Source organism: Chiroxiphia lanceolata, chromosome 6, assembly GCF_009829145.1.
Source record: "Chiroxiphia lanceolata isolate bChiLan1 chromosome 6, bChiLan1.pri, whole genome shotgun sequence".
Lineage (NCBI taxonomy): Eukaryota > Metazoa > Chordata > Aves > Passeriformes > Pipridae > Chiroxiphia > Chiroxiphia lanceolata.
This window is the reverse complement of record NC_045642.1, coordinates 29,501,730-29,515,502: the sequence shown is the minus strand read 5'-3', so window position 1 is coordinate 29,515,502 and position 13,773 is coordinate 29,501,730. Positions and strand designations below refer to the sequence as shown.

Genomic DNA, 13,773 nt, shown 5'->3' with positions numbered 1-13,773 from the left:
GAGGAGCACCCAGTTTTGTCAATACCTTGTGACCATTTCTGACCACATCTACACCCATATTGGCAGTGGCCACCGACAGACTCCTGTGTAAGAAAACATCCAGTTTTCACAGCTTGTTTCAGACTTCTGCTGTTGACAAAAGTAACTGGAAGAAGACATCTCAAAAATTCCTTAAGCAGAGGAGGGGGAAGAGTAGGAAACGTCACTTATGTCTCAGCGCCCCCTATACCATGTATATCTATGGGCTCAAGTAAACACTGAAAGAGGGAAGCAACATTAACTCCCAATGTCACTTTGCTACACTGCCGTCCAAGAAAACAGTCCCTTCTTCGATAGCTTCTGCAGCTGCTCAGATCTGAGTAATTAATCCTCTGTGGCAATCCCCTTTCCTCTGGCAAAGTCAGCGTTCCAGCGCAAGAGATGTACATTGTCCTTGTGAATTCTCCCGAGCAGCAATCAATAATGGTACAACGAAACCTCTGAAATTACTTAAACTTACCTCGTGCAATATGACTAGCAGACAGACTAAAAAATGTCCCAACAGGAATTTTCCTTCCTTAATATTTAGGTTCCACATACTCTAGCTACTGTGACTAATATCCACCACCGCCATACCCGTTCCCCCAGGATTTTCTGATTTTAGATCAGATGCACTTTGAGCAAGATTTGTAAGTAATTTATCTCATTCTTGGCTTGAGGTATGCGAAAATACTGAGCATCCAGTTTCATAAGTAAGATTTCTTGAGGATGTCTAGTAAGGCACCTGGAAATGAAAACACTTGAAATCATGTTATCATTGCTGAATATTCTAACTCAAATTTCTCTCACGCAAGTATTTACAACATTGTACATCTATCACACTAAGTATGATGCTATTTGCTTCTCCTTGAGGCTCTGATTTTTGGATTTAAGTGAGTAGATGTATGTCTGTCCCACACTGTGACCACAACCTCAATAAGGTCCAATGCATAAAGCATTGGTAATAATAATAATAATAATAGGTAATAACTGGTAAGGAATTTATCTGCCCTGCTAAAAATGAATTATCCAGGCACCAGTCCCAGACCTGCAGTAGTACCTTTACATGGAGCTGTGCTACACAGCTATCCCAGTTTGCCCAGCACTGCAACACCATGTGCCATCACAGTAGGCTGGACATATTCAAAGAGAAACTCAAGTCTCCATTTTAAAATGTCATCCTAGTTGTAGAGAGAAGCTTGAACACATTGCACCACAGCTCTTTACCATGTAAGAGTTGCATGGGTAATGAAAAGGTGCCTCCCCCTATATTACTGAGAAAAAAAAATCTCACTGTGTTTTCATCCAGCCTTTAATTTTTAAGCACGAGATGACCTACAAATTGGCATCCAATTACATCAAACTGCTCTAATATTCAATAAAGACATGGTGTTTGGTCTAACAAAGCAATGCCTGGTGCTGAGCACAGTTCTGCTGTTTGTCTACAGGAGAAGAGCCACTCCCCACTGGTATCCCCCAAACTAGGAGATGTTTCAGGCCTCCGTGAGCATTGACCTGTTTTCAACAACACATGGGGAAATCCGCTTCAGGAAAATCAAAGTCCCTGAGTGGCTGGTGCCAGGGCAGTTACTGGGACTTGGCTTTTGCTGCACTGATGCGGAGGACACAGGAGGTTTCACTGCCTGGCACTTGTTTGCCTGGTGACATGGAGTACACACACCAAAACACCTTGAGGGACCATGAGCAGATGTCGGTGGTGGATGGCCACTGATGGGATGTGGGAGAGGCAAGAGAGATGGGGAACTGGGGGTGAGAAGAAAGGAAGAGGTGGGATCTCACCCCGCAGACAGGGAGGCGAGACCCTCAGGTACAGGCAGGCAAGGCACAGGGTGCAGAAGGGACTCGGCTGTGGGGTCTGGGGGGAACCAAGTCTCAGGGAGAGCAGAAGGTTGGGCGGGGGGTCTGTGGAGTCGGCCAGTTCGGGGAGCTGCGGGGCCGGGCCGTACGCCCCTTGCCGGGCCAGCGTGGAGAGCGGGGAGCGGGACCGCCGCATCCTCACGCCCCGGGCTCTCCCCCCCGCCCCGCGCTGCGACGGGCGGGGGTCGCAGCGGTGCGGGGGGCGACGGTGCCCGCGGCGGGCGGCTGGTGGCGGGGGCGGGCGGAGGCGGGCGCCCCGCGGGCGGCGGGGCGAGGGAGGAGGAGCGGCGGCCGCCGGAGGATGGGAGCGAGTGGCGGAGCCGGGGAGCGGCGCGGGGGTAAGGCCGGGAGCGCGGCGGCGGGCGCCGCGGCATCGCCCGCGTAGGGCGGCGCGGGAGCCGGACGGCGCCGCGGCCATGGAGAGGGCGAGCCCGGCGGCGGGGAAGCTGAACGCCGGCGGCCGCGGGGCGGGCGATGGGCACGGCTCCGCCGGGGGTGCCCAGCCGCGGGCGGCGGCGGCGGCGGGCAGCGCGGAGCCGGGCGAGCTCATCGGGCGGGCGCTGGATTTCAAGACCGAAGGGGCGCAGTGCTACAAGGACAAGAAATTCCGGGAGGCCATCGGCAAGTACCACCGCGCCCTGCTGGAGCTGAAGGCGCTGCTGCTGCTGCTGAGCCAGGAGCCGGCCGGGCAGCGCCCTCCCGCCGCCGCCGCCGCGGCGGGGCTGAGCGAGGAGCAGCGGCAGGCGGTGGAGGCCATCGAGGTCGACTGCTACAACAGCCTGGCAGGTCAGCGGGGCCGCGGGCGGGGGGTCCCCACCTGCGCCGCGCACACCTCCCTTCCCCTCCGCAAAGCAGCGCTACTGCGCTGCTCCGCTCGCTGCATCTCCTTCCCTCCCGCTGGCTTCCATTTTCGCGTTCGCGCTCACGCCGGGCACAGCGGTGCTGTCGGCGCACGGCCGGGAGCCTCGGGCAGCGCTGGGGAAGGGGCGCACGGCCGCGCCGCTCCTGCTCTTCGGGCTCGCTCGCGGCCCCCAGCTCTTCCCCCGGGCGGCTCCATCCGCCAGCGATGAATCCCTTGCCTTCCTCCCCCGGGAGACAGGTGGCAAGGCGGCGGTGCGTGCGTGGGGCGCTCCGGCTGACAGAAATCGCGGCTCGTGAAGTGGTCAGGATTGCATGCTGCTGTGTGCCCTCAGCCCGAGATGTCCTTCAGTCCCTTCAACCACAGCTCCGTTCTGGTGCCTGTAATTAACGGTATTATAGAGAGACAGACTCCTTCTACCACATTTGATGTAAGGAAAGGGAAGGGTTTGGGCGCTACTGCAGTAGCTCCAAATAGTTCTACTAGATATAAAAAGAATTTTTTGGCCTCTTAGCACTTAAAGGTGAAAGCAAATACAGCCCTGGCTTTTCGCTAGATGCCAGTCACCACTGTGGTCAGTAGACGTTTGATCATCCCTCCCTTTGCTTCCTGCCATCTGTTTAGAAGTGCTGCAGAAGATGGAGGGGACGGATGAGGGGTTTAACCACTTTGTAGTCTGATTCTGAAGTCCTTACAAAAACAGAACGCCTGTTGATTTCAAACAAGACCTGCAGGATCAGGTTATTTTTGGTCTGCAGCACCATATGTTTTTTTTCTTTCCAAACCTGAAAGCATCTCTGAAACAAAAACTTGTGCCTAGGTATGCACAGGGAAAAGAGCATTCATAGTCTGGACAAGGTGCACAAAATAACAACATTAATAAAGCTCTGCTGTTTTCCAGAAAGATGAAGAGTTGCTCATTACCCTTTATATCCTTGGGGCTAAAAAATGGAAAAAATCAGGACATCAGCTTTTGGGTTCCTAGACAGAGTTGATTAGCTTTGTTTCCTGGTCTCTAGTGCTAAAAAGATGCAGAACGAAGCGAACAGTTTGAAACACCAAGCCAGCATTCTCTCTTGTCTTAATGCATGCCAGTCTCTTATATTCCACATGCCTTTTGGGATGTAATGGAGAGCACAATTTAGCTCCCTTTCATCATATTTCCAAATACTCTTCCTTCAAAAGCCTATTGAAATCGCATAGAGGGAGAGGCAAGTGAGATTTCAGAGCGATATCGTAATTACACAGCTGTAATTTTGTCTCTCTACGAATTTCTGTTCACAGCTTTATTAAAATCCATTGTATTTGGCAAGGATGATTTAGATTGGCAGGGTTATACAAAGAACCTATAACGCTTTGAACAATATAGCTTGGTGAGTTCCTGGGCTTGAAAAGGGCTCACAGGCAATATCTCTACTAGATACAAATGAAACATGGTAAGTAGAAGGTAAATGGAGCGGGAGGGAAGGATAGAATTTGCTTCTGTGGCACTTTCTGCCGAGTACACAAGTTCCACTTGCTAGAAACGTGTCAGCTCTTGCTGACAGAGTTGTCCTGTGTAATGGTCATTGTCCAGCCCGTTTATTTACCACTTCAGGTTTTTGCAAGGAATTTTTGTTTTCGTTGGTTGTATTTGATCTTGTCAGCAGTAGCAACTGGTGAGAGAAACGTGTTCCATCTTTAACCTAGATATGAACAGATTTTTTCCTAAATTTAACCAGTATGAACACAGGAGGAGATGAGTATAATTAACCCTGGAGTTACAAGCAGTGCTTTTCCTGGGATAACCTCACAGCAGGTCAAGCTGTCATTTTGCACAGACGGTTGTCACATGTTTTCAGTAGATGGCATGCACAGAGCAGAGAACAACATTTGTCTTGGAAATGCATAGCTTCACGTGGGTCTGCTGGGCTGTCTGCAAGCAACTTTAAAGAAATGCCCTGCATGTTGGAGAGGGCAATGTGCAGTTAAACTGGAATTGCAGTTATTCCTAGCCTGGTTCTAGAGCTCCCATTCCAGCAGAAAGATCTGTGAATTCATGTCTGAGGTGAAGGGAAGAGGGGAGTGGAAGTTTCCCCAGAAATGTAACAATAATTAGTATACCTTTCTAATAACAACTTCAAGAGGTGCAGCAGTGGGACTTTATTTTCCAAGTGTGATACAGCAGACGGCACCAGTTTCTTTACACAGTGGGCTCTAGCAGGGGCACCAGCACATACTGTTAGAGTTGAAGTCAGTGTTACTTGACCTGGGGAGGAGAGGAGATGCGGAGAGTTTTGCTTTTGAGCACTGCTGGGTGTCTAGAGCTGATTCTAAAACAAATAAATCTGTATAGTGCAGAAAGCCTAACAGCAGTACATATTAGCTCTAGAGAAGGCAGTTTTTCACTTAGCTCTGAAGTATACCCGGTAGCATTAGCAGCTGTCATCTCACTGTCCTTATTACCAAGTTCTTTTAGCACCTCCGCTTACTCTCTAGGCTTGGCATTTGACAAGTCCACCTTGCTTTTGCACTGTCATTTTTCATGTGGCCCCCACACAGCCACCTGTCAGAGATGCTTTGCATCACAACTGTGGATGCACACACACACATTTACTTCTTTAGATGCAGCAAAACAGTAAGAGGAGAGCACGAGCTACCGGTAAATATGCACGTAGGTGACAAATACACCCAGAGGGGATTTGGGGCGATCTCATGGATGAGGGCTGGAGTTGTTTGGTTTTTTTTTAATCTGACCGATTACATGAGTAGGAACATGTGAGCAAATACTAAACTGTTATCAGTGCCTGTTATTTCCTGCAGAAGGTAAATGTAGGCACAAACGTGCACAGAGACTCTTGTTTAGCTCCGCTTCTTTTGCAGAGCACCTTCAAAAGGCAATTCTATTGTAAGGTGTGGTGGCATGGCCAGCTCTCGTATTTAATCAGAGCCCCACAGTATGTGGTGTGTTTTCTAAGGTTCCCTGTTGTGGAGTTGTGTGGCACCCCCACAGCCTAAACTATTTAGCCCATTTCAAAGGATCCCAGATCTACCGGGTTTTAAATTCCCGTGACTTTTTAAAATTATTATTTTAAATCAGCCTAGGATTTTTACTGCTTGCTATTGGCAGAGCTGCTCATGTTTCTTTCACTAAGCTACTAGCTAGACTTCAGTTTAAGCTCCAAGAGTTTTGCCTTAAAGGGACTCCACATCTGCCAAATCTAGTGCTGCTGCATTCTTACACAGGCCTGCCAATAGCCCTTCATTTTACCACAAGTCATTCTGATGAATGTCACCAGAGGCAAGAGCAGCAGCATGGTCAAGGCTCCCAGAAATTGCTAGAGTAGGCAAAGAAAAACCCTACCAGCAGCACAGGGCTTTGCGGAATGAATGCAGGCTTGTAAGGCAAACAGTCCTTTCTTTATGACTCACTGATGGTCTCTGACCTTGAGGGAGTCACTTGACCTCTTTTTTCCTCTCTCAGCCCTGTTGAAAAATAAAGAATGGGGACCACAATCTCATCCTGATGGTGCATTCAGCTGAGTTTTCTCAAATTAGTGGTTTATGTTCTTTTAAGAAACAGAGGAATGTACAAAGAATGCTTGCAGAAAAGCAAACTGGCCAAATACACCTCAGGTCTTGGTCTCCTTTCTACTCCTGCAGTATCTTTGATGTAGAAGAAGTTAAATGCTTTATGTATTGCATGCAGATGGGCATCATTTGCCAACTACAAAATGCAACCATGCAACACAATGATTATTTTATTCCACCATTGCTACCTAAAATTTTACAGGATCAAAAGGACTGTGTCTGCTTTGCAGAGAGAAACAAGTCCCAGTCATTCCAAAGCAGCAAAATGCTAAGGGTAAGCATAGTTTTAAGCTTTTCTGGTGAGGGAATGTTGCAGTGTGATAAGCAAACCTTTGTTGATTTTCCTAAGCATGCAGAAATGCTAGAGCTAATCCTGGCAGGAGAAATGGAATCAGAGAGCGATCTGGGGATGATGAGTGGCGTAGGGGGATCTGGTTTTTAATCCTTCCCCCCTGTGCTAACCATTTGTATTATCTTCACCAAATCTTTCCTAAACTTCAGTTTATCCATCTGCATTTATGACCTCCTGGGAGTACTGTAAGGCTTTGCTAATTATGTGAATGTAAATCAAATGCAGCATGTTTATATTCTCGTTCAGGTATCCTTAGTTTACTATAGGAGTCTTGGCAAGAGGGTACACATACCTGCAGAGTATTGAAAATGTAGCCCTCCAAGATACACCTCACCCTTGATAATGAGGTTTGGCTTCCTACACTGGCAGAAACATGCACTGGTACCAGTCATATGACTATGCAAAGGTCATAGTGACAGTCACACAAAACATGGCACTTCTATCAGCATAGGAACCTTCAAGCGCCCTCGACCTGGGGTGTAGGTACTACTTCCAGTTGTCACCAGTTGCATGGACTTTGGTGAGTGATTCAACTGAGAAATTCAAGTAAAAATACTTATAATACTTAATCCAAGTAAAAATGTAACTAAACATGAGAAAAACTGGTAAAACTTTCCACTGACCACCCACTAGGACACGTCACAAGGAGTCTCTGCTAAAAGCCCATTCCAGCATATAGCCGTTAGCAAGTACAGACTCTACCAGGACACATGGTGCTGTGGGTGTTAAAGCAGTCTTGGATTGTTGCTTGATGTGATTTTTTTTTTTAATGTGCTGCATCAACAACAAACACCCTCTGTAAGGATGCCATGCAGTGGGAAAGAGGGACAGCAGCAAACAGAGCAGCCGGGTGTGGTCTGCATTTTCACTGATTAGTGTGGGGGCGTTTCCTGACACTCTTGGTTTAGATATATCTGCCCAGCCCAGAATGCATGGAAACATCTTGTTTTACAGGACTGATGCAATTATTGCTCCAGGTAGGTGCAACTGCAGCAGAGAATTAAACACAGATCACTGTGTGTCGTTTTTTAGTGACAGGCCCAAACTCTGACATGTATTTAAGAAAAGTGTGGGATTTCAAGCCGTTGTCATTAATTACTCTTTATAAATACTCAGTATTTACCTTTTCCCTTGTATTTAGGATAGCAAAATTCTCCCTGTTCAGGGAGTTTCTTGTGCAGTGAAAGGACGGGATGGAAATACATCCAGATGCCAGGGGAGTGGGAGGGAGGAAAAGAAAGGATACCAAGCTGCCACCAAACTTGGTTTAAGTGATATATGTCTGACAGCATCTCTCTTACTGAGGTAGATCTGTTTTCCTCTGTATGTGTAACTATTCATCCTAAGCCTTTTCAAAACTTGAGGCTTTGTGGATTGGTTTGTTTTTTTTGCAGCCACTTCTACCACGTTTAATTCCCTTTGCATGAGGAGAAGCTTGTCCCAGCTGACCTTGTCCCCATTTTCCTGAAACAGAGTACTGAGAAGGTATAGATCCCCTGACCAGACTGTCCAGAGGAGCTGCAGTCTTGCTAAGCTGAGATCCCTCAAAGTCTAGCTACAGTTTACTCTGGGAGATGAAGCAGGAAATATAAAAAATCAGAAAGCTTCTCCAAGAAAAGAGCAGTGGTTAATTTGTTTACCTAAGAGTACTTGCTGTTCTCCACCTTGAGAACACTGCTGTTTTCTCAGAGTTCTGTAGTAGCACGTCCTTCCAGCTTTACTCCATCTTCTGAAATGCTGTCCTAGAGTTTCCTCCAGCAAAAGTTATGCAGAGTCACAGCATCTTAGACCTCCACAGGTTTTCATCAGTGCTGTGCTGAAGATGTTTCAGCTGGTTCAATAAAACCTAGTGTTAAAATCAAACCTAGGTCCCAGTCTATTGCTAAATACACTCATGAGCTCCGTGGTTACCACCTTTTCTGAGAGCTGGGCCACCTCTGCATGATTCAGCAGGTGGAACATCCTTCTCTTCTTGGGCCTAGGCCCAGAAATTTCTAACCCAACTCCAAACCTCTTTCTCCAGCCTTTCTCCTAGAACTGCCTATTAGTTCAGCAGCACATCCCAAGTTCCTCATCAGTGTCTTCTAGCGTTGCAACTGATGCTCCAGAAGGGAGAATCATCAGAAGTTCTCACATTAGGGTTTTAGGATGATAAAGGTGTTGCTGTGAGAAAAAGAACAGTAAAAATAAACAGAATAAATAAAAGGGGAGGTCTAAATGTTGCCAGTTTGTTCTTGGCATTGTGCCATCTCACAGAAAACAACATACAAAGGACTGTGAAATTGAGGGAACAAAATGAAGAAAGGGAGAAAATGCATAATAAACTTTTGAGACAAAATACTGGCTATTTATTTTCTTCTTTCTTCTCTCACTTCATGGGTGAGAAACTGATACAGAAGGAGGACAACTGTTCATTAATTCTGGTTTCAGCTTACTCAGATGACCATACCAGTGACTAATACAGAGGGTTAAAATGCTTTGAAAAAGAGTCTGTATTAACTGTCATTAACTAGAAAGTTGTTACTAATGGCTGCTCAGGAATCTGTCTCTTTTGTTCAGTTCTGAACTGCATCTTGAATGGGAAACAGTAAGCTTAGGACATTGATGGATGAATGCAGGTAAATCTTCTTGTGGTGGCATGGAGTGTTGCTATTCTGTTCCCTTTCACGAAGACTGTAGAGTCAGTGCAGTTTCTGAAAGCTTTGCTGGAATTGCTGAAGGTAGACTTGCTTGTGTGAGGCTGGTAGGTCATAGTAGCGTTCTTACACACTTGCCTAGGCAGCTGCAAATGGCATCCATTAAAGGTCCATGGATGGATCTCCAATGGGCTGGAGCAGCAAAATCAGTCTCAGACTGTAGGACACTCCTAGAAACAGTACTAAGACAGTTCATGGAAGTGAATTAGGTACAGTCATATTTTCTCTCTGATAACCTATGGCAAAAGTGACAGCTGGGAGCAATGATCTTTAGCTGTCATAGCTTGACATTCCAGAGCTCATTTGTTACTATGCATATGCAATAGCTAATGTCGTGATCTTTACTTCAAAATCCACTCCATTTTCCCCACTTTCCAAAATTCTTGACACGCCACTGCCCTGAGGCTCATAGGCTGGATAGCACTATCTGTTTCTCCTTGTCTTTGTCCTGTGTACCCAGTTCTCCCATCTTATTTTTTGGCACAGTAGTTGGGGCTGCTTACAGTCCATGCCTCTACCCTTTGAATTCTGTTACTCGCTCTCCTGGTTGTAACACAGCTTTGTCAGATATTATGCTCTCCCACACAAAGCTTTGTCCCTTCCCAGATGTCCCCCATCTCTGCTCTGCCAGTGAGGTCCTCTCATCCCTCTGTGGGTGCTGTAACACTTGCAGGAAGGCAGTCGGTGCTGGTTACCTGTTTATGTATAACCAGGAGGAGCTCCTCTCTACAACAGTGTGCACATGTGCAAGCGTGAGACTCTATTCTGTATATTTACATGCTTTGACATTCACCTTGATAAAATTACCAACTCTTCCAATCAGGGGCATGAATTTTAACACATGCTTGTCTTGTGTAGCCATGATCACAACTTTGCCCACCCGATTAGCACATACTTATCTGGAAAGCCTTAGCAAGTGTAAGTCGCCACCACTGAATGGTTCTGCAACAACCTCCCGACAAGAGTTTTGGGGGGAAAAAAAAAATCTCATGCTGTTTGCACCTCTAGGAGTTGTGAATGTTTGCCAATAAAACCATAATTGCCTGACACGTCCTGTGTCCCAAGCTCCTGACTGTCATGACATCTCAGTCCTGTTCACTCACATGTACCATCAAAAAGGCAACCCTTTACACATCCCTAGGGGCAGAGAACACCATCCTTACATTGCTGCATAAGCTTTTCAGGACACAGGACACTGATTGTTGCTTGTAAGGCTACAGCACTTTTCCTTCTCCAACACATCCATGCTTGACAGGTCAAATCTCTGTCCTACTAAAGCAAATACCTTTATAGCCACTGCTCAGCATTCCCTTTCTTTCTTTAGTAGGAGCACTGCCCACTGCATTTACTTGCTGCCAGTTTAAGGGGCTGTCATGTAGATTGTTCTGCATCGATGGCAACAGCATCTCCTTTCATATCAGAGTGGCAGACAGCAAAACTCTGTTGATCCAGCCATCCATGCAGTTGCCTGGGAGCTGCTGGAAAGAAGCAGCTGGGTCAGCCAGCAAAGAGCCACCAAATTATGTTCCTCAAATTTTGATTCCAAAGCTCCTTTGATGCCTTGATTACAGCTGTCATTTTCCACACCTCTGATGTTACTTTGGCCTGGCCACATCAGGGACATCTAAAGAGCTCGTTTCCTACCTGATGAAACTCAAGTGAGGTACCTTGAGTATAAGTAACCTTATTCTTGCTGTAAGTCACCTTATTCCGTAAAGCAAGAGGGTTCAGGGCCCTCTTGGTAGAACCTAACCAGGCAGTGGTGGAAATTCACTACCCATCTGATGTGTCTGTGAGGCTTATCTTAAAATGTAAAGACTGATTTCAGATCAGCCCACTTGCATGCTGCTTATCTTTGGCCTTTTCCAACTTGAAAACTTAACTCCAGACAGCAGAGCTGTTTACTGCTACTTGAAGGAGAGGAGAATACAAAACAAGCAGTGGGGTATCCTTGCCCTGCATATTCCCCACTGTAGTGTATGGGAGAGGAAATTTACTCTCCGAAGCAAATTAAAAGCAGAGGAAGTGTCTGGGACTGGAAAATTTACGTCAGACTTTTAGTGCTCCCTTTGTCTATTCCTGGACTGATGTGACTAACAAACATCTACCTCCGGTGTGCTGTGTTATCCCTGCAGTCACCATATAATCCAGAAATTCACCCTGAAATGGAAAGCATCTTTATGATATAAAGAACGATCTTTCAACCAGTTACAGGGAAGAAGCTGCGAGAATTCACATTCCTCTGCTTCAGTTTTGCTCCCAGAGAGGGAGAGGGCAGAAAGATTTTGTTTCATGTACACTTTCAGAGAATAAATCTATGCAATGGCCATAGCCTCTCCCAAACAGGAGCTGCCCAGGGAGGCATCACCCCACCCAGTTGATCTTACAGAAGCCGAGGTCAGAGAATGAGAGAAGGAGTCTGTTAGGATGCTCTGGAAAACCATAAGTTAGCCCTAGCTATTGTTCTGCAAAGGCACTTTTTTTCTTGTCTAGTGATTCCAAAGGAATCAAACCAAAATTTCTGCACCATGCCTATAGCAATGATTCTCTCATCAAACACTGTGGTGCAAAGTTAAGCCTCAACTCCTTTAGTCACCATATATTTTTAATACTAGGATAATTCAAATCCCAGATTACTATCCTCTTAAATCCTTTTTAGTGATTAATTGCTTAAGACACAGTAGTGCGTTCATGTTGCAAGGAAACCAGAGCAGCATAAGATCCTCACCTATACTGGAAATACAAAGCAAATGGATTCATTCTCCTTTTTACATTCTCGAAGAACTGTGATGGAACTCAAACTGAGGCAGCTTAGGAGCTTTGCTCATGGGGTGGGGTGGTAAATTAAATTAATAGATTAATACAAAATAATTTTTAAACCTCAGGTCTGATTAACTTGGGAGTACAGTGCCAGAAAGTATCATGGAGTTAAAGAACCTAATAAGGTTAGAAAAGAAGGCTTAGACATATAACTAATCAGAACACTCACTGCCCTATTAAATAGGATAAAAACGGTAAAGCAAATATTACATTTTCATGCTTGAGAAGCCCTGCTGACTGGTTTGAATTTTTGAATAAACTTCTCCAAGATTTTCATTTCCCTGTCCATGGCCATGTCACATAAGTGACTCATTCTGTGAACCGATTGCATATTCACATCCTTTTCCTCTTCGGTTGTTTCCTCATAAATTCCAGCAAAAATTCTTAGTAGTCCCAAACAGCACAGTCTTAAATTTTGTATCACCAAATTCCATCCCAAATGAATTTATTGCTGTGTACAAGGAAGAAAAGCACAAAGATCAGTGTTTACAAAGCCATAGTGTTGTCTACTCTCTTGTATGGTTCCGAATCATGGGTCATCTACCGCCACCACCTGCGTCTCCTAGAACGCTTCCATCAGCGCTGCCTCCGTACAATCTTAAACATCCACTGGTCAGATTTTGTGACCAATACATCTGTTCTTGAGCAAGCAGCAGTCACAAGTGTAGAGGCCATGCTGATGAGAACACAGCTGCGATGAGCAGGGCACGTCTCCAGGATGAAGGACCACCGCCTCCCTAAGATCTTGCTCTATGGTGAACTTGCCACTGGCTGCCGCAAGAGAGGAGCCCCGAAGAAAAGATTCAAGGACTCCCTGAAACAACATCTCAGCCTTGGCCTTATTGATCACCATAATTGGTCCACTCTGGCCTCAAATCGGGAGGCCTGGAGACACACCATCTATAACGCTGCGGAAGCCTTTGAGAACACACGCAGGATCACTCTCGAGGAGAAAAGGCAATGCAGGAAGAACCGTGTCTTACGGAATACACCTTCTAAGGAGTCTTTCTGTTGTGCCTTTTGCAACCGGATATGTCTGTCACGTATTGGCCTCATAAGTCACCAACGTGCCTGTAACAAATGTGGATAAAGCCTTCCCAAATCTTCGTTCGCGAAGCTCAGCCATGACAAGGTCATGTAGTTCTTTTTATATCACACTGTCATCCTCATCCCTTTTGACAGTATCTTTGAACTTGACAGTCAGTAGGTCACTCTGACTTTTACATAGGGGTATTAATAAAACACTAAACAAGCTCCATTCTGAAATTAATTTCTGAGGAATTCTACTAGTGATCTCTTTGCAGACCAATATGCTTGTCAACAGAACCCATTTCAGTCTCTTTAGCCATCATATAATTCTTATACTGTATCTTCACCTTCCTTAACCAAAAAGCTACAGTCAAGACAGAGAATTCTACTGATTCAGTATAATGATTCCAGTGTTCATAGTGCCTGAAAACAGCCTCTCTATTTGAGGTGGAGGTTACCCCAAGTCAGACACATACTCCTACCTTGTTCTTCCACTGCCAACAATGCATTGCATGGACATGGTTTATGAACACTTTGGGAGTGATCTGAGA

The 13,773-nt window shown here is 46.0% G+C and overlaps 2 protein-coding genes across 3 annotated transcripts in view; one reads left to right on the top strand and one right to left on the bottom strand.

Annotated features, from left to right (window-relative positions):
- The window catches only part of MAP3K9 (mitogen-activated protein kinase kinase kinase 9), a 132,968-nt gene that overhangs the window by 15,097 nt on the left and 104,098 nt on the right, over positions 1 to 13,773 (bottom strand). Inside the window, exon 12 of one of the 2 annotated variants that reach the window (XM_032689890.1) lies at positions 2,880 to 3,135. The exons of the other annotated variant lie outside the window; for it this stretch is intronic. Coding sequence (XP_032545781.1) covers positions 3,060 to 3,135 — 76 coding nt within the window. The 3' untranslated portion in view covers positions 2,880 to 3,059. Of the gene's footprint in view, positions 1 to 2,879; positions 3,136 to 13,773 lie in introns of those variants that run through there. 2 annotated transcript variants of the gene reach the window in all.
- Positions 2,252 to 13,773, top strand: part of TTC9 (tetratricopeptide repeat domain 9) — a 28,770-nt gene continuing 17,248 nt past the window's right edge. The window contains exon 1 of the mRNA XM_032689899.1: positions 2,252 to 2,682. Coding sequence (XP_032545790.1) covers positions 2,313 to 2,682 — 370 coding nt within the window. The 5' untranslated portion in view covers positions 2,252 to 2,312. The remainder of the gene's footprint in view (positions 2,683 to 13,773) is intronic.